This window comes from Brienomyrus brachyistius, chromosome 10 (assembly GCF_023856365.1).
Source record: "Brienomyrus brachyistius isolate T26 chromosome 10, BBRACH_0.4, whole genome shotgun sequence".
Classification (NCBI taxonomy): domain Eukaryota; kingdom Metazoa; phylum Chordata; class Actinopteri; order Osteoglossiformes; family Mormyridae; genus Brienomyrus; species Brienomyrus brachyistius.
In genome coordinates this window covers 22,158,649-22,178,972 of record NC_064542.1, presented here as the reverse complement: position 1 = coordinate 22,178,972, position 20,324 = coordinate 22,158,649, and the positions used below count along the sequence as shown (strand labels likewise).

Below are 20,324 nucleotides of genomic sequence, written 5' to 3'. Positions count from 1 at the left end.
CAGCAATGGTGCAGCCGCAGGCCAGCCACAACTGCGGGAGTTAATGGAGTGCCGAGAGGGAGTGAGACAGAGAGAGCGGCGGGCAGCGTGCGGATGTCAGGAGGCCCGATCTCTCTACCCCTGCTGCTAGTCCATTTGCCTAATGTGTGCTTCCTCGACACAAACACCATTAGCACGGCTAGCTTCTGCATTCCTGTTTCTCATACTCATTAGCACAGCTACCCTCAGTATTCATGCCCGCTTTTCCTTATTACCACAGCAAGCTTCTACATTCATGTATGCTTTTGTTTGTTAGCATAGCTTGCTTCTATGTTTATATATAAGGATAGGCTATTTAGCGCACTTAGCTTCTGCATTCATATTTGCTTACACTGATTAGCGTAGCCAGCTTCCACATTTATATATGGTTATAGCATATTTGTATTAGCTTTTGCTCATCAGCACAGGTAGATTCTGCATTCTAATATGCTACTGTTTGTTAGCATAGTTGCATTAGTTTGTACTCATTATCACAGTTTTAGGGTTGCCAGCTCTCCGGCATCTGGCATAACACTCACACTTTCAGACTCTCATGCTCGCACAAAAAAAAAAATCTTACGGCAAATCTATCTATTATTCCACTATAAACCTAAAATTAGCTACATCAAAAGTGCCGGAGTAGTTTGCAAACCCTACTCACTATATTCAAGGCAATAAAACTGTTGCATACATGTAAACGTCCTGAAAATCTGACTCGAGCCGACCAGAATTGGTCACCCTGCAGTTAGCTCCTATTTCCATATATTTTTATAGTACCGCTAGCTATTATATTCATATATTTAAATACTCATTAGCACAGCTGGCCTTTTCATTCATATATTCTTTTACTTATTAGCATGTTTGCATTAGCTTGTGCTCATTATCACAGTTATGTCCATATACGCTTATGCTCATTAGCACAGCTATCTGCCTCATCTATATGTGCTAATGCTCAGTAGCACAGCTAGCTTCCTCATCTATATGTGCTAATGCTCAGTAGCACAGCTAGCTTCCTCATCTATATGTGCTAATGCTCAGTAGCACAGCTAGCTTCCTTATCTATATGTGCTAATGCTCATTAGCACAGCTATCTGCCTCATCTATATGTGCTAATGCTCAGTAGCACAGCTAGCTTCCTCATCTATATGTGCTAATGCTCAGTAGCACAGCTATCTGCCTCATCTATATGTGCTAATGCTCAGTAGCACAGCTAGCTTCCTCATCTATATGTGCTAATGCTCATTAGCACAGCTATCTGCCTCATCTATATGTGCTAATGCTCAGTAGCACAACTATCTGCCTCATCTATATGTGCTAATGCTCAGTAGCACAGCTAGCTTCCTCATGTATATGTGCTAATGCTCATTAGCACAGCTAGCTTCCTCATCTATATGTGCTAATGCTCAGTAGCACAGCTATCTGCCTCATCTATATGTGCTAATGCTCAGTAGCACAGCTAGCTTCCTCATGTATATGTGCTAATGCTCATTAGCACAGCTAGCTTCCTCATCTATATGTGCTAATGCTCAGTAGCACAGCTAGCCTCTCCTTTCCTGTATGCCTGTGCTCATTGTCTCAGAGGGTTGCTGTGTTCTCTTGCTTACACTGTTTTGTGTGTCGGTGTGATGTTTGCTTTCGCGCAGAAAGTCACCACAAAGCGCGGTCAAAGGGAAGGTGAAGCGGTATTCCCAGGAGCTGCACCGTTTTTGCGTTTATGTTTTTGTGTTCAGCGGCTGTGTGCTGAGCTCAGTGACCTTGGCTGCCTACACACAGCACTGGGATTTTGGAGAGCGACATAAACGGGTCCGTTCGGTTCACTGGGAGGGCTGGCGCTGTCGACCCCCCTCGCCCTGCCGGTGGACTGGGGGCATAGCCCTAGGAGGGGCAGGGAGGATTGACAGCAGACTCGGGACATGACTGGTGTCTCGCTGCAAGCGTAGCTGTCACACGGCGGGTGAACGGCCGGGTGGGGCTCCTTGGTGGGGTGGGGTGGGGGGGGTTTAGTGTTTGTCACTGGGTTATCAGCTCAGCTGCAGTGGAAGGTGGCTGGTTTGGTGTGGCAGCCTAATCTCCCCTTTGTACTCACCCTGTGGTGATAACGGGTGCTTCTTTCTGCTGTGAGGTGTGTGTGTGTGTGGACTAGGCTTACAGTATATTACATTGTGGGGACCAAGCATTGCCAAGCTGTCTCCCACAATGTAATAAAAACTTCTTTTTTTTTGGTGTTGTGGGGACCATTTTTCAGGTCCCCCCCAAAGATCTCTGAATGCAATCAAAAAATTTAAAATACAGACGGTCTAGTATTTTGTTTGGTTACTTATGGTTAAGGTTAGGGCTGGGTGGGGGTTAAGGTCATCAAGTTGTGATTAGAGTTTTCCCCATAGAAATGAATGGAGACACAAAGATATAATTACAAACCTGTGTGTGTGTGTGTGTGTGTGTGTGTGTGTGTGAGAGAGAGAGAGAGAGAGAGGGTGTGTGTGTGTCCCCGCCATTTCTGCCTCTCCAGCAGCAGGCCAGACTGTATCCCTGAACACCCCCTATCTGAAAGCCCCCTGCTCACCGGTTGTCTCTTGAAATGCCTGAAGACAAGCTTGGTAAATGAAGGGAGCCAGACAGCCTCGCACGTCGACAGCGTCCTCTGGTGGCTGGCCAGATGCTCCCCAGGGACCCGCTGATACCTGCTTGTGGACTGGGCCTTTCAGCCGGCCCGGCCCAAAGCGACTGCAACAGTGACTCTGCGTCTTGCTGCTCATGACATGCTGTCAGCCATTTGCGATTTGGATCGGCACGCTCCTTGGTAGCTGTCGGTAAACACACACTTTATCGTTCCTAAAAATGCATACATTGCTCATTTTCTCTGTCCAAAAAAAAAAATCAGAATTCAGAATCCAGCAATCGATCTAAAAAAACAGCTGGTACAATGAGTTGCAAGATGGGGATTGAAATTAATTGCTAGTTTTGAAAAAGTACAAATTATTCTCATGTCTCTTTTGACCCCGTCTTTTCTTTAGCGTTTGCATTTCTGTCTTTAAATTCGACACACATGAATTCGGAGGCCCAACTCCAATTCCAGTGCATTGTTCCGTGACCAGTCTGGGTTCTGTCATAGTTCAGAGACTCAAGTGACGTTCGAGACCCTTAAAGGCTGCATGTGTGTATTTGGGTGGCTGCTGTCTTACTGTCACCTGGCAAATATTAAGAGGAGAATAAGGTCACACAGAAATTCTGGGCGCTAGTAGCTAGCCCCCCCACGCGCCGGCGACAAAGTAAAGGGACGCGGCGTGGTGCCCACCCCCCCCCCAGGGGACGCTGCTGGTGGCATGTTTTGCCCGGGCTCCTGGGAGATGAATTGCATAACATTCAAAGGCAGTGGGGCAGCAATGAAAATCGTGTGGGGTTCTAATTAAAAGCAGAGAGATCCATCTCTCAGGGTGTTTCATGCGGACGGGCACAGGGGGAGGCCTGTGCAAGCGATTACGGAGCGGCTTCAGTTTGTTTTTTCTGGGCTCCGGTCTTTCGGTGCTCCCTGCCCAGGGACCAGGACAGTGCAGGATTCATCTGTTGGCCTGGCCCCCGTACACGCCATGGCCCCCGCTCCGCGTGCATGTTTAATGGGGGGATCCCTCACGGCCGTAAAGGACCAGTATGGCACTTTACTGCGCTGCACTTCAAAGCCTCGCTTTTTTACGGCCCGTTCCACACGCCGAGTTTTACCGCGCGGGCATCTGGACGCTGTAGATGAAGCACGGGTCGCCAAGTTAACAGCCGCGGGATTTATAGCGGAGAGGGCGGAAGACGAGATAGCATGCAGCCTGACCCCTCCCCCCCCCCCTCCCCAGGCCAACCCCACTGTTAGAGAGAGAGGTGGAGACAGACCGACAGAGAGAGAGAAAGAGGGAGAGATTTAGGGAGAGACAGAGAGAGAGAGGGAGGTACAGGGGAGAGAAACAGGAAAAGGGAGAGAGATACAGGGGAGAGTGAAGGGGGAGAACGAGAGAGGGAAAGAGAGAGGGAAAGAGAGAGAAGGACATAGAGAGAGTGGACATGGTGAGGTGACTGTGTGATGTCAGGAGATTAACGGCGGTTTCCGCCGCAGCCGCGGACGAGCGCACGGTCAAAGGTCCTGGCGGCAGTGCAGCTGTTCAGATGTGACACGCAGGGTCACACTGGCATTTGGCAGGCGAGCATGACCTCAGAGCACCAAGCTTTAAAGCAGATTAACGCCGGAGCCGGAGAGGTCCTGTCTGTCTCCGCGCCACATGGCTGTCGCCCCCCTCCATTCCTCTTTTATTTTACCCTGGACTGGCTCATTTTCAGCACCCCCCCCGCCCCCCCCCCCAGTTCACGAGACGTGCTGTTCTTTATGCCACTCTCGCTCTTTATTCTCGAGACAGTCTGTGCTGTAATAGAGTCCGAACAGGAAGGCCTCCCCTGCCACCTCTCATTACCGCGGCGGTGCTGGAGACTTGTGCCGTCATGCAGTACTCCCAGCCCAAGTGACGTGGACTGCAAACATGTTCCATGCACTGTGGGGGACCGTGTGTGTCCCTCCCTTAAAATATCTGCCCTGGCGGTGCTATCAATGAGTCATCGCCTCTTCAGCCGGTCTCCCCTGGCGTTCCGCGTCACACTCGTCCGGGACGCGCCTATGAAGTAAAGGTCAAACAGGGCACTGTCCGCCTTACAAAATCCTGCCATCGTTATGTTTACAGTCTCTGTTTTTAAATTTCAGTTAATGCACAAAGTCAGTTCCTTTAATTAAGTGTTAATTCTCCCCTCTAAAGAAGGCACAGAGTGATTTAGGGAAAAACTTATCTTTGTTGTGTTTGTTCAGAACTCATAACCTCTGGAACCATTCATAGATACTCAGCTGGACACAGTAGTGCTCAGTGATATTTATTAGTTGTCAGTGGGATTCAGTGATACTCAGTACTCACTGGTACTCAGGTATATTTATTTGTCATCAGTGGTATTCGGACATGCTCAGCAGTATTCAGTGATACTCAATACTCACTGGTACTCAGTTATACTTATTGGTCATCAGTGGTATTCGGAAATGCTCAGAAGTATTCAGTGATACTCAGTACTCACTGGTACTCAGTTATACTTATTGGTCATCAGTGGTATTCGGCAATGCTCAGCAGTATTCAGTGATACTCAGTACTCACTGGTACTCAGTTATTCTTATTGGTCATCAGTGGTATTCGGCAATGCTCAGCAGTATTCAGTGATAATCAGTAGTCCTCGGCAACACTCATCCTGTTTCCGTATACATTCTTTTGGGGATGTATCAAAAGGAAAACAGTGTTATCGGCTGGAGGCAATTAACACTTTCCACATTTGAATCAGAAGTTTTCGCAGTGATGCGTCTCTCGTGGGAACTGAAGCAGGAACTCTGAAAACTACCTTTAGACCGCCATTCGGCATTTAGCACATGCAAGGACGCTCATTTATTTAACCTAAAATGCAGAGCTTGGCCTGGTGTTGCTCACTCTGCACTGCTGGGGGCCGTCAGGGACTCCTGTCCTCAAAGTCTCTTGCTGGCGTCACCTGATCAGTCACATGATAAATGTTTCAAGCCTGTGACGGGAGGGGTTTCTGAATTCTGTCTCTCAAACTTTATAAGAGGGATCCAGGAAGTTTGAGGTAGAAGGAGCTATGAAGGCACTGTGGGGTGTGTGGGGGGGGGGGGGCAGTGTTCTGGGGCTTGCCGCAGCGTGAGTGTACACCACAGCCGAACCCCAAGATCCTGGAACCGGAGCCACGCACTGTCGTCAGGATTTATGGAACACAATGTTGTCTTTGTGAAGCCAGCCCACATGGTATCAATTGAAGGCAGTTTTTTTTTTTTCTTTCTTCTTTTTTTCAATTTTTTTCAAAGGCCGCATGACCGGCCTGCGTGGCAGAGTGTGAGTTAGGCCAGAAACATGGAAACGGCCGACATAAGGCAGAGATGCGGGGGTAATCAGCTGCACACAACCCCCACCCCCAGCTTGGGTACACTGCACTCATATGTGTACATGCCCCCTGCCCCCTCGCCTCAAGGGATGGTTGGCCCAGGCAGACCTACCGCCATCATTGTTTCCATGGCAACAGAGGTAGCGGCAAACCACTGTAGGTCCAGGGCGACTGAGGTGAACGTCTCTCACCCAAATGTCGAAGAGGGCTGGGACCTCGAAGCCAGACGTTGAGCCCTGGCCATCAGCACGAGCCCCCACCCCCCCCCCCCACCCCCGGTCAGTTTAGACCAAGATCAGCAGTCCGATTTGAGACTTGGCCCGGATCCACCACCTGCCTGCCGTCCAGCTCAAATCCGATACCCACAACTCACTTTTTCCATTTGGCCAGCCTCAGGCCTGCTTTCATTTCTCAGGAAACGCGATGAATTTTCGGCACCAGAGAAAGGATCCTAGAGTGAAACGAGTCCCAGAAAAGTAAGCAAGTGTCAAGATAGGAGTGATTCATAATGTCCCACATCTGCCAAGAGAAGAGGCAGGATTCCCAGATTCACCTTTCTGGAAAGATCCGCCACGCTGTGCCGCGCCTGTCTGCCAGGAGTGTGCTGAGCTGAGCACAGGGTGATGTTTCCCCTCTAGGACCTGGACAGCCTGAAAGCGTAAATCCAGCTGTGGTCCGGAGGCCCGTGATGTAAATGCATGTCAGGGCTTTCATAGGCTTGTGGGACTCCTAACAGATCACACTACAGAACAGGGCCCAACAGTGCAGCTTCAGCGTGAGAGTCTGTGGCCTGGAGATAACCTGTTCCCAGGTCAGTGCCCCTATATTAATGAGGAACAGGTCTATCAGCGGCCTTTGCAGGGACTTATCTGAATCATTTTTACATGAACAGACACCTGGGCTTATAATCAGAAGGTTGTTGGTTTTATATTAGTTATGAAGGCATGCACATTATATTAATCTCTGCAGCTCCACTAAGGTCACTCTTAATTTGTACCTGGCCATATGGTGGTTAAATATCTGGGCTTATACCCAGATGGTTGTTGGTTTTATACCATCTATCAAGGCCTGTACAATACTATGCTAGTCTCAGGCAGTGAAGAGAAATGTTTAAAGCAATTTATCTGGCTAGTAAGTGCACTTTGCTCAGAACAAGAAACACAATTGACATGTATATTAAATTACATCATTAGCTCACTTAATTTTTTTTGTTAAAAATCTATGAGATATGGATTAGCTATAGAAGGTGCACTAGTGGTCAGGTCAAAAATATTTGTGTGTTTTGGATGGGTACTACAGATACCAGGGTGATTATGCAGACATTATGAAATGGCTAAGCTAACACACTTTCACAGGCATAGCATCGTAGTTTTACACCAACATGAAGATAATTAAAGCATTTTTTTTGCACAGTACTGTACATCGTATTAATCTGTGCAGCTCTACTAAGGTCATTGTTAATTTGTAGCTGTCTGTTTGGTCATTAAATGCCTGGGATTAAAACCAGAAGGTTGTTGGTTTCATTTCAATCATAGCAACGGTTGGGTGGCCTTTACAGACCTCGTGCTATGATGTTCCCCACTGCTAAGCTCCAAGAGGTCACTGCCAGCTTCACAGGACCAGCTTCTCTCAGGGGGGGTAGTTTGTCACACTTTGGGGGGGTGGCAGCATGTCAAAGGGTGCTGTATTGCATCACTCAGCCCAGCTGAAGTCTGGAAGCATTATGGCCCGGTGACTATGATAACACCATCCCCTTTTTGGATGTTGGAAATAGTCTTAAAATATTATGCATAATATCAATGATAACAATAATAACCACCCTGGATTCCCTGTTTGAGTTTCTGGATGTTTCTGGATATGATGCTTACAGTAGATGCACGTGACCCTCCTTGTGTGTGAGGTGCCCGAGATCTCAAGGAGCTTTGGGGTGTGAGACCTGTCCACTGTAGCCTTTGGGAGACAGCCAGGTGTTTCCTGGAGCTGGGCTGTGGTGAGAGTGTTTGGGAGGAGTCACGTCCATATGTATGAGGTACACCCTCTGCGACGCACAGTGCTCCAGGCCCCTCTCAACTGCCCCCCCCCCCCCCAGATTTGTGTGCCAGAGGGGAGGGGGGGAGCATTAATAATAACAGCCTGTGAGAAGGAGAGGCACCTTAAAGGTTTCACTGAGTGGTACCATTCCGACAGCTGCATGCACGTGAAGAATCTGCCACTGTGAATTCGGATCAGCGGGCAGCCTGGCTGAGGACCTGCCAAGCTGAAGGTAGCTACATTGTTTCCTGGGCCTCCAAGCACCATAAACCAGAACCTTCCTGGAACTGGACCAGTCGCCGTCAGTCCAGGCCTGCAGTTTGGAATCCGCCTCTGTAAAGCGGCTCTTTCCCTCATAAGCTCTTTTATCTTAGATAAATAAACCCTTTTGAAGTGTACACATCATTAAGGTAATTAGGCATCTCTGCACCTCTTCAATCTGCGCCGTGACTCAGTTGGGGGCCGAGCTGAACCTGCACGGGCTTGTCGGCCAGCCGGCGTTTGGCGGAACGAAAAGCCGAGGTTTGCATTAGTGGGAAGGTGGGGATTTTCACCCGGGCAGGTGACAATTGGACACGCAGGTAATATGAATGGAGGGCATTTGCATGGGGCGTCCAAGGTTTGGGCCCCCTGTTGGCCACAAACATTCACTACACTAAATATTAAATAAACACGTTCGTTATTTAGTAGATGCTGAAGGAGCAGTTCAGCTAACCAGCTAGCTAGCTACCATCTTCCAACTGTACTTGATAGATTTTTATTTACTTGTTAAAAGATCTGAGTGGGGTCAGGGGGCCCGAGGTGACCGAGGAGCACCAACCCTGCCCCTGATTGAGGGTGACAATGAAATGACCAGTGAAATGTGTGTTTAACCATTTTCCCAGCAATATATATTCCGTAGTCGTATAATTTTCTTTTTCTTGTGAAATCATTAATTGTAGGTAATGCAGCTTGAATTTTGCACTTTCAATGAAATCAAGTAATTGTTAGGGGTTGCGACAGACAGAAAGGAGGGGGGGGGGGGCGGGGAGTGGGCGGGCACTTTCGGGCTGACTGATGGTGTCCACCTGCATGCTAACAGACGCCCTGCTTGTCTGGGGTTGGGGGGGCTCTGCCCTGCACCAAGACGCAACCTGCTGCCCATCTGGGTCTTAGCCGACTGCTGTTTTGTTATTTGAAGCTGATCGCTGCCGGCGTCCTTATTCAGGCGTTTGCTGAAGTCCTCCTTTTCTTCAATGGCCCCTCCAGTGAACTTGTCCCAAGTCATCCAACATATTTACCTCACCATCACAGCAGTGGACTTGATTGGCTAATCTATGTCGTGTCACATCTCAAATAAAGCCTGCTATCTGGAGACGGACGGGAAGAAGCCCATCTCCTAACAGCGTGACACCTGATTTGTGATTCCCAAATCAAGCCGAATTAAATGGAAAATGGAGCGACGGCCTCGTGCTGTCGGCAGCATTTTCCATATTAATATTTATTCGGGATCAACAGCCTCACGTTTATTGCAGATTAACATCACTCAGGCGGACGGGCTGTGCATAGCCCCCTGGACCCCTCGCGGTGTCCTGAAAGCATGCTGCTTGGTGCGGGTGGTGCTGGGAGGGGGGGGGAGGTGTAGCCCAGTAAAACGGCTGACGACAGGCTGGATCTGTCTAATAAACACCAAGAAATATTCAGGAAACCCCCAACCCATCTACCCACAGCCAGCGGCGGTGTTTAACACCACTCAAAGCATGCATGTGTCATGGACCCAAGCCATCATTGGGTACACACACTGTGGGCGATTTAGAGGCCCTAATTTAACTAACCGTATGTCTTTGGGAGAAAACCAGAGATATAAATACCACTTATATATAATCTAATAAACGTTAATTCTTCAGCAAGAAATCTAAGCTGTTCTCCCTCAGCACTAAGGGTGGCAGTAGCTCACCTTTGATTTACAAACATGACAATCATGCAGTGGCGGGCTCGTCTGCTCACTGAGATGTGGGATTCCGTTTTCCCCTACAGAAATTCCCAGGGAGGAATTCTGGTGCAGCCAGCCAGGGTGAGCTCAGTAGATTCCAGAATTAGGGACAGCTAAGGAATAGTTTGAGCTGTAATGCTTAGTCTGCATGTTCAAACAGGATGATGCTTTAACGGAGTACCTAAATAATGAGGATCCATGTGCATGATAGCGCCTCAACGGCTCCCAGGTAATTGTTGCCTAATTTAAAGTAAATTCCTTTTAAATGGAGACAGGATACAAATAGCTGGGGGGTAAAGTGAGGTTGGGAGGGTGCATGCTCATTAAAGCATGACATGCCACTCACACTGGCTGGCGGGCTCATTCCGCCATCTGGGCATTCCCACATTCCCGGCACGGGCACAAGACCCCCCTCCCCAATTTCACCATGGCCTACACTTCATCCAAGTTCCCCCCCCCGGTCTGAAGTGCTATGCGTGTTCCTTTCATGGAGGTCTGGAGCTGAGCGCCGGCGTTTCCAGCACCTCACAGGGGCCCCGTTTGTTAAATTGGGTCGAAAGTTGGAGAAAAGCCCGGGTTGTTCTTAAAATATTCATAACATGACATTTCAGACACGATCCAGTCCCAGGCAGTGTCCCTAATTGGCCACCTCGCTTAATCATGGGAGCTTGTGTCGTTAGTCACCCTCTGGGGGGGACAGAGGGGAGAGAGAGATAAATAGGATGAATTGGGCAGGGTTTCGGGGCACCAGAGTCTGTTAGGGATGTTTTCCTGACGTGCCCATCTTTCTGCAGTGCAGAAATGTTACAAACACCAGCATCATCATACCACCCCCCCCTCCACCCCCCCGAAGTTTGCCACCTACTCCCACCCCCACACCCAGCGGTGGAGTGCCGTCTCACTTCCGAGTCTAATCACCTAGCTACTGGAAATGGCTCACGGGACACTGGGTGTTGAGTTAGGGCGGGGCAGCCGCCCCAGGACTCTCTCCTGTGTATTTCAAATGGTGCAGCATTGATTTTGTTTGAATCTGTGGCCGGCGCTGATCTAAGGCCGTCTGCATTGTACAAAAGTGAGAAGCCACGAGATCTGAGGGCACTACACACTTAAAATGATCTGAAGTGACCAATCATATCACTCAACAATCAGCCGGCCATCCTCAAAGGTCCAGCAGAGTGTGAACTGCTCGTTATCAGCCGGTCATCCTCAAAGGTCCAACAGAGTGTAAACTGCTCGTCATCAGCAGGTCGTCCTCAAAGGTCCAGCGGCATGTAAACTGCTCGTTATTAGCCGGTCATCCTCAAAGGTCCAGCAGAGTGTAAACTGCTCGTTATCAGCCGGTCACCCTCAAAGGTCCAACAGCGTGTGAACTGCTCGTTATCAGCCGGTCTTCCTCAAAGGTCCAACAGAGTGTAAACTGCTCGTCATCAGCCGGTCATCCTCAAAGGTCCAGCGGCGTGTAAACTGCTCGTTATCAGCAGGTCATCCTCAAAGGTCCAACAGCGTGTGAACTGCTCGTTATCAGCCGGTCTTCCTCAAAGGTCCAACAGAGTGTAAACTGCTCGTCATCAGCCGGTCATCCTCAAAGGTCCAGCGGCGTGTAAAATGCTCGTTATCAGCCGGTCACCCTCAAAGGTCCAACAGAGTGTAAACTGCTCGTTATTAGCCGGTCATCCTCAAAGGTCCAGCAGAGTGTAAACTGCTCGTTATCAGCCGGTCACCCTCAAAGGTCCAACAGCGTGTGAACTGCTCGTTATCAGCCGGTCTTCCTCAAAGGTCCAACAGAGTGTAAACTGCTCGTCATCAGCCGGTCATCCTCAAAGGTCCAGCGGCGTGTAAACTGCTCGTTATCAGCAGGTCATCCTCAAAGGTCCAACAGCGTGTGAACTGCTCGTTATCAGCCGGTCTCCCTCAAAGGTCCAACAGAGTGTAAACTGCTCGTCATCAGCCGGTCATCCTCAAAGGTCCAGCGGCGTGTAAAATGCTCGTTATCAGCCGGTCACCCTCAAAGGTCCAACAGAGTGTAAACTGCTCGTTATTAGCCGGTCATCCTCAAAGGTCCAGCAGAGTGTAAACTGCTCGTTATCAGCCGGTCACCCTCAAAGGTCCAACAGCGTGTGAACTGCTCGTTATCAGCCGGTCTTCCTCAAAGGTCCAACAGAGTGTAAACTGCTCGTCATCAGCCGGTCATCCTCAAAGGTCCAGCGGCGTGTAAACTGCTCGTTATCAGCAGGTCATCCTCAAAGGTCCAACAGCGTGTAAACTGCTCGTTATCAGCCGGTCTCCCTCAAAGGTCCAACAGAGTGTAAACTGCTCGTCATCAGCCGGTCATCCTCAAAGGTCCAGCAGAGTGTGAACTGCTCGTTATCAGCCGGTCAGCCTCAAAGGTCCAACAGCATGTAAACTGCTCGTTATCAGCCGGTCATCCTCAAAGGTCCAGCAGAGTGTAAACCACCTATTATTAACTGGTTATCCTCAAAGATACAGTGACTAGTTGCTCACAAGACTCGTCTGGGTAGTGCTGTATGCTCTGTTATACCTAGGGGTTTTCTGGCCACCTTGCGGGCCCACCCAGCACTGGGCAATCTTGGCCCGAATCCCTGCAGGACCCCCATGGTCATTCTCCATTTACCCCTGATCATCCAAAAGTGGCCCGCAACCTTGGCGTCCGGCTTGCCTGGCGATAAACTGGGAGCTCGTTATAATTACCATCTGACGGAATAACGCTAACGAGCGGCTAAATGCTCTGTTGTAGCTTTAATTAGATGGTGCTTCAAATTAATAATTGCCGTTCAAGTGAGAAGCCGGTAACTGTTGTCGGCAGTTCCGTTTTAATAAGGATGCCGTTTGCCACTGAGCGTATCTCTCGGTCTGAGGCTCTTTCCGGGGGGCCTCTGGCAGCGATTTGGGGTGGGGGGGGGGGGCAGGTCTGTTTGGTTATCTTCCAAGTGCAGCAAAGCTCAACTGAGATTAAATTCATTCGGTTCACTGTGGATATCAGTATTAGGGGCCAGGAAGGAACGGGTGGAGAGGTGGAGAAGAAAAGAGATAGGAGAGGAGGAAAGAGAAAAATAGAGTCCTGAAAACGGCAGGATGTGAGGGAGGTGTGCAGGGAGACGCGGCGCCATTCTGCCGGAATCCACCGACTAATTAACGGATTCCCAAACCCGGGGGGAAAGTTAGAGGAACTGATGAAACGAAAACAACAGAAGTGTCCTTATCGGTCACAGTGCGAGCGGGAAGAAGGGTGACACCCCACCCCCCATACTGAGCTCTAAATGCAAGCCTCTTTGCATCCTGGCACTCTATTTACTGTTTCACCCCCCTCGTCTTGATTATCAGGACCCCCTGCCACCACAGGCAGCGTACCCCATGAGGGGCGCCCCGCAGCCGGCATACACCCCCGCACTCTTGCGTTCGGAGTGTAATTCAACGTCGGGGGACCTGGTTTCTGTGCTGCTGTCTCAGCTGTGCGTTTGATCTATCGGCCTGTCAGGTGCCGCTGTCAGGCGCCCCAGCGAAGCGACATAAAGATAACTGACATCTCGCTGTCAGTACCCGCACGGGACCGCCGTCACTCTCGCCATATTTATTCCCTATTCCGGAACCATCTCCCCCCGCCCCCCCGCCTGTCTCTCTCTCGGACCCCTGGTCGTTTTTCTTCCTCGGCGTGGCCTTTTTCCAGAACAATTTGGTGATGGATTAAACGCTTCGGAAAAACCAGACGGCCTCAGGGCGGGGGTGGGTGGGGGGGGGGGGGGGGGGGTGAGGGAGGGAAGATTGAAGACAAACTGATTTCCGCTTTCCGCCTGTTTTTTGTTATCTACCACAGAGAGTCGCAGCGCCCCCCAGAGGAATAGCGGCCAGCTTCAAAATAAATAACACTTTACAAACGAGTTACTCTAGTGAGAAGGAGCAGTGGCTGGGAGATCCTTAAATGGGAAATGCTGATGTACCCAATAGCATGTTTAGCTATTTACGTAGATTTTGAAGTACTAGCATGTTTAAGTTAAATTGACGCTGTATATGATGTCAAGAGCAGACAGACAGTGACCCACGTGTAGTGTGGGTCTTTCAGGGGTCTCTTCCTAATGACAGTCCTGATATTGGACCACTGAACTGCTTTTTGAACAGCTGTTCAAACGGGTGTTTCAACGGTGTGACAGTGAAACTCATTTAATTTTGGCAACCTTCTCAATGTGTGTGTGTGTGTGTGTGTGTGGATTAGGTTTATATTACATTTTGGGACCAAATGATTCCCTACAATGTATTAAAAACCGGTTATTTTGATGTTGTGGGGACCACTTTTCAGGTCCCCATCTGTGAATGCAATCAAAAAACTAAAAATGCTAAAAGTCTCATATTTGGTTTGGTTACTTATGGTTAAGGTTAGGGCTGGGTGGGGGTTAAGGGTGTCATGTTGGGATTATAGTGTTCACCATAGAAATGAATGGAGAGTCCCCACAAAGATATAATTACGAACTTGTGTGTGTGTGTGTGTGTGTGTGTAAACATGTTATTTTCACATTTTATAGATCTTATACAAATCTGTGACTGCACAGATCATTCTTAAAAAATTAAGAATGCCAAAAGTCTTGTAATTTGTTAGTCATGGTTACGGTTAAGGCTGGGTAGGGTTACGGTTGTCATAGTTGGGATTGAGGTTATACCCATAGAAATGAATGGACAGTCCCCACAAAGATATGAATACAAGCATTCAACTGCATCCGCAACACACAGACTTTACCGACACACGCTCAGACCTGCTGTTACCTGTGCGTCTTCACCAGCAGGCGGTGCAGCGGTTCAGAACCCGGATTTTCTGTTGAAAGATTGCTGGATGTGAGCAAAGCCAGGATTAACAGCTTTCCAGCGCAAGTGGTTTACTCTGGATGTCAGAAATAACATCACATCCATGGGTACCAGTCCTGGTCACTGAGACCCAGAGACCCACTTCCGTGGAGGAACTGTGAGTCTGGGGGGGCCCTGCAGGCAGGCGCCTGCCCAGCCCTGGACCCTGCCGGACCCCCACCATGGCTGGCTCTCCTGCTGCCTTCATATCTGATGCCACTGTGATCATTCGCAGATTGACAATACATGCACGTCTGGGCTGTGACTGCCTTCCCCGGGGGGACATTGCCATTCCGCCAGGGACAAGAAATCATTCTCAGATGCTTTCCACGTTGTCGTGTTTCTTTCCCCATTTTTTTATTATTACTTCCCATGGAACATCCATGCACTTCACAATAGTTAAAAAGGAGGCTTAGCGAGAAGCGGGGTCATCAAACTGGGCCGGCTACAACCCCGCTACCCTTACGGTGGAATTTATTTCTGTGAAGTGGAGCGAAAGCTTGTGCACTTTCAAACTTCAGTCCTTATTTACATTCCGAAGGGGCGATGCTGATGTTCTTTAATGTTTGCATTTCGGAAAGCGAGGCGGAAGGAGCGTCACCGCGAAGCCCTTTCAGCGAGTTCGCGACGTCGGGGTGCATTATGGGTAAAGAAAACCGAGTGCCCTTTCATTCAGAGTGGCCCGCTGCTTAATGAGATGAGATTAACATTAAAGAAAAAGAAACTTAAAGCCGGAATTTTAATTTGTGAGGATTGGGTTTCACAGTCCCCCCAGGAGGGTGGGGGAGGCCCGGGTATCGTCACTGCCAAGAGAGCCGTTTGATGCCAGCCTAGAAGGAGAGGTTCCATTTCCGGATTTTTCTATCATTTTGATATTGGCTCTGAGAGGTAAGCCTCTCATGTATAAGCAATTAAGTGCCAATCTCGTTTTTTTTTTTCTACCTGCTTGTGCTTACTGGAGGTATGGATGGCGATGCAGCATGCCCCTTAACGCCTGCCCCCCCCCCCCCCCCCCCCCCCAGCAGCCATTACGAGCCGGACCGCAGCGCGCTGAAGAAGAAGGAGTGGGAGAGGCGGACGCAGGAGGTACAACAAGATGAAGATTTCCTTTCCTCCGGCTTCAATCTGTTCGGGGAGCCCTACAAGGTAAGGACGGGGGGGTGGCCAATCAGAGGCGGCGTTTTCTCGCCATGCTCCGGGCGTTCCCCGGCAACAGGCATGGGGTGGGTGTTTAATGGAAGCATCTGCGATGCTACTCTCCCCATCATTTTTTACACCTGGTATGCCCCTCTTTCCCAGCTTTATTCAGCTTCCTCTGCAACCTGCCTCCCCCTTCCTGATACCCCAGCCTATGACGGGGTTTAGCCCCTTTCTGCATCCCCTCTAGCATGTGTATAAAGTTTGTCCTCCCACATTCTGGTTTTTACCTACGTGTGACGTGGGCGGTGTCACCGAGTGTCCCAAATAAATCCAGAGCCGACCCTTCCGGTGACCCTGAGCTGTACGCTCTGCCTCCTTGACGTTAAATGGGTGTTTTCACCACTGCAACTCTCTCCCCGTCTGCTCAGTGACAACATGAGCACATGGTCGTCGTAACCCCCCCCCCCCGGACTTGCAGACGTGACCCAGCCGTGTGGTTCTGTCACACATGCATTTAAGGTCACAAAGAGTATTATAAGCTCCCGTGAAATAAGATGCTCGTATTTCCCAGAAATCACTGCGGACCACGGGACCAGCACCCCACCCTACCCCAACTGATGAGCTCGCTGCCGCCCCCTGCTGATGGGTTATTTAGCACCCCGCTTTGTTTTCTCTTTTCCTGCTCTGTTTGAAAAAAATGACCCATTTGCCAAGCTCAGGGAGCCAATATAAAATAATAGCAGGGCTGTTCTGTGTGGGGAGGGGGCGCCAGTACATACATCCCACTGGTGGATGGGGTTAGCATACCCTGGGGGGGCAGCTGCTCCTTCTTTGTCCGGTCCCCTTGACATTACTTGGCCCCCACCCATCACAAAGAAGCTGGAATCTGGGTTAATGCGATTCCAGCAGTCTCTGTCACTCTCCCCCCCCCTCCTTTCTTGCCCTTTCATTTACATATAGATATATTTTTTCCGACATGCAGCCCTAATTAGCCATGTTTGACTGAGATATTTTTTCTCTCCGGAAGCTGCTGGTGACAACACACACATCCCTGCCTGTGAATCCACAGCGACCCCCCACTCTTTATACCTCGTTTTATTTTTCTTCCTTCTCCCTGCTTCCTGGGTGGAATATCAGTGGCCGTTTGGAGTCGGCCCAGCTGAGGGAGACCTCCCTCCCTCGTTCCCTCTCTCCCCCGCCTCGCTTTACACTGTCCACATCCCAGCAGGTGGGGAGTGCCTCCCCAGGCTGAATGCCGTCTCCCTGGACTCGGGACTGAGCGCATCCGCTTTCGATCACGTCGGGCCTCCTGTCATCTCATTGGCTGAGATTTTACTTATATACATTTTGATAAGCCCACAATAAGCTGTGGAGTTTGGGAACTGCGTCATTTACGGCCGACTTTGTGAGTGTGGTTTTTATGTCAAATGGCAATTAATCTGATGGTTTCTTACAGTAACATGCGTCGGCAAAATACCATTTATTTTACGAACACAGAACATTTTTGCTGATATGAATCGAATATCTCATGCAGGCTGATTGGTTGGTAATGTAGCCCTACACTTCCATCTGATTGGAACTTAGGTCCGGAGTGCCACCCTGTGATTGGCAGCATCTGGTTCAGACCATCCGATCAGGATCTGCCAATCCGAAGGGGTGATTTCTCTGTCTTCCGGTTCTCGTCTTGCCCCGCAGGGCTGATTTCAGCCCCCAGCTCACACCCTGCTCACAGAGTTCCCATAGCACTCAATGTGTGGTAGTGGTGGTTAATCCCCCCCCCGACTTGAACACCCCTCCCCACCCCACAACCTCTACTTTTATTACCTTAATGCATATGACCTTTAACATCACCACTCTAGCTAAAAACAACTAATAAATCACTGTTATTACGACTTCAGTAATTATGAATAATAATAGGGCAGGAAAGGGAAGATCTGTGTGAAGGTGTTCCTGGGCCTGGGGGCTTTCTTTTAGCATGGGGTGGTTATTGTTTTATCAGTGGGGTACAGTGAGGAACTCTTACCCTGCCAGGACCTCCGTGTTTGATGATTATGTAATAATCTCATATTTTACAGATATTTGTTTTTTTATAAAGACAAATGTGTGCGTGTTTGTGTGTGCGTGTATGTGTGTGTGTGTGTGTGTGTGTGCGTGTATGTGTGTGTGTGTGTGCGTGTGTATGTGTGCGTGTGTGTATGTGTGTGTGCGTGCGTGTATGCGTGTGTGTGTGTGTGTGCGTGTGTATGTGTGCGTGTGTGTATGTGTGTGTGTATGTGTGCGTGTGTGTATGTGTGCGTGTGTGTGTGTGTGTGTGTGTATAAAGTCCTCCTGTGTGTCCACCCTGCCCCCCAATCTGTACCAGCCCCCCCTGCTGGTGATGCTGCTTCGCACAGTCTGTTGCTAATCTGCCTTAATCCTGATTAATGGAGCTCTGCTGTTAGGGGCTGTTTGCTATGTGTTTACCGGCTTCAAAGCGTTACACACTCTGGCTCTGCGGGGTTAGGGGAGGGGGGCCCTCTGGGAGACAGACACAGATACACACTGACACTCATTGAAACAGTCACAGATACACACCGACACACTGACACTCACCGACACAGTCACAGATACACACCAACACACTGACACTCACCGACAGTCACAGATACAGACCGACACACTGACACTCACCGACAGTCACAGATACAGACCAACACACTGACACTCACTGACACAGTCACAGATACACACTGACACACTGACACAGTCACAGATACAGACTGACACACTGACACTCACCGACACAGTCACAGATACAGACCGACACACTGACACTCACCGACACAGTCACAGATACAGACCGACACACTGACACTCACCGACACAGTCACAGATACAGACCGACACACTGACACTCACCGACAGTCACAGATACAGACGAACACACTGACACTCACCGACAGTCACAGATACACACCAACCTACAGTACTGACACAGTCACAGATACACACTGACACACTGACACTCACTGACACAGTCACAGATACAGACCGACACACTGACACTCACCGACAGTCACAGATACAGATCGACACACTGACACTCACCGACACAGTCACAGATACAGACCGACACACTGACACTCACCGACAGTCACAGATACACACCAACCTACTGACACTCACTGACACAGTCACAGATACACAGTGACACGAACACTGATGCACACTGTCACACACTGACATAGATGCACAGTGACACAGACACTGAAACACACTGACTCAGTCACATATACACACTGACACTCACTGACACAGTCACAGATACACACTGACACACTGACACTCACTGACACAGTCACAGATACAGACCGACACACTGACACTCACCGACAGTCACAGATACAGACCGACACACTGACACTCACCGACACAGTCACAGATACAGACCGACACACTGACACTCACCGACACAGTCACAGATACAGACCAACACACTGACACTCACCGGCAGTCACAGATACACACCAACCTACTGACACTCACTGACACAGTCACAGATACACAGTGACACGAACACTGATGCACACTGTCACACACTGACATAGATACACAGTGACACAGACACTGAAACACACTGACTCAGTCACATATACACACTGACACTCACTGACACAGTCACAGATACACCCCAACACACAATGACACTCACTGACACAATCACAGATATGCACTGACACAAACTATGATACACACTGACGCACAGTAACATAGATATTCACTGACATACTGTAAATACACACTGACACTGCTACTCACTGACAGTCACAGATGTAGTCACACTGACACTCACTGACACTGACGAAGTCACTGAAAGAATGACACAGATACACACTGACATAGAAACACAGTGACAGACACGAATACACTGACAACCACTGACACAGTCAGAGATACAGACACACAGATACACCTTAACTCACACACATACTGACACAGACACACACTGAAATAGACACAGTCACATACACACAGTCATATACTGACAGATACACACTGACACTCGCTTTCACTTAGACATACTGACAGAGACACACTTTGCTACAGACACACCAATGATCTCTCTCTTTCCATACACACACACACACACGCACACACACACTGACCTTCTCTCTCTCTCATACACATACAAACACTGCCAGACACTCTCACACACCAACACACACTGACACTCTCTCGCACACAGAAATTGACTTATACTGTACGTACACATTCTCTCACACACACGTTCTTTCACACACACACACAGACACACACGCTGACGCTCTCCCTCTCGCACACTCCACCGCTGCCCCCATCAGTCCCGCAGTAA

General features: G+C 49.4%; 1 protein-coding gene across 5 annotated transcripts in view; it reads left to right on the top strand.

The window, feature by feature from the left end:
- Nucleotides 1-20,324, top strand: part of aff2 (AF4/FMR2 family, member 2) — a 115,078-nt gene that overhangs the window by 15,547 nt on the left and 79,207 nt on the right. For 4 of the 5 annotated variants that reach the window (XM_049028793.1, XM_049028790.1, XM_049028792.1 and 1 more), the window contains exon 2: nt 15,856-15,979. In XM_049028793.1, coding sequence (XP_048884750.1) covers nt 15,856-15,979 — 124 coding nt within the window. The remainder of the gene's footprint in view (nt 1-15,855; nt 15,980-20,324) is intronic. The other variant, XM_049028791.1, reaches the window with a different exon arrangement.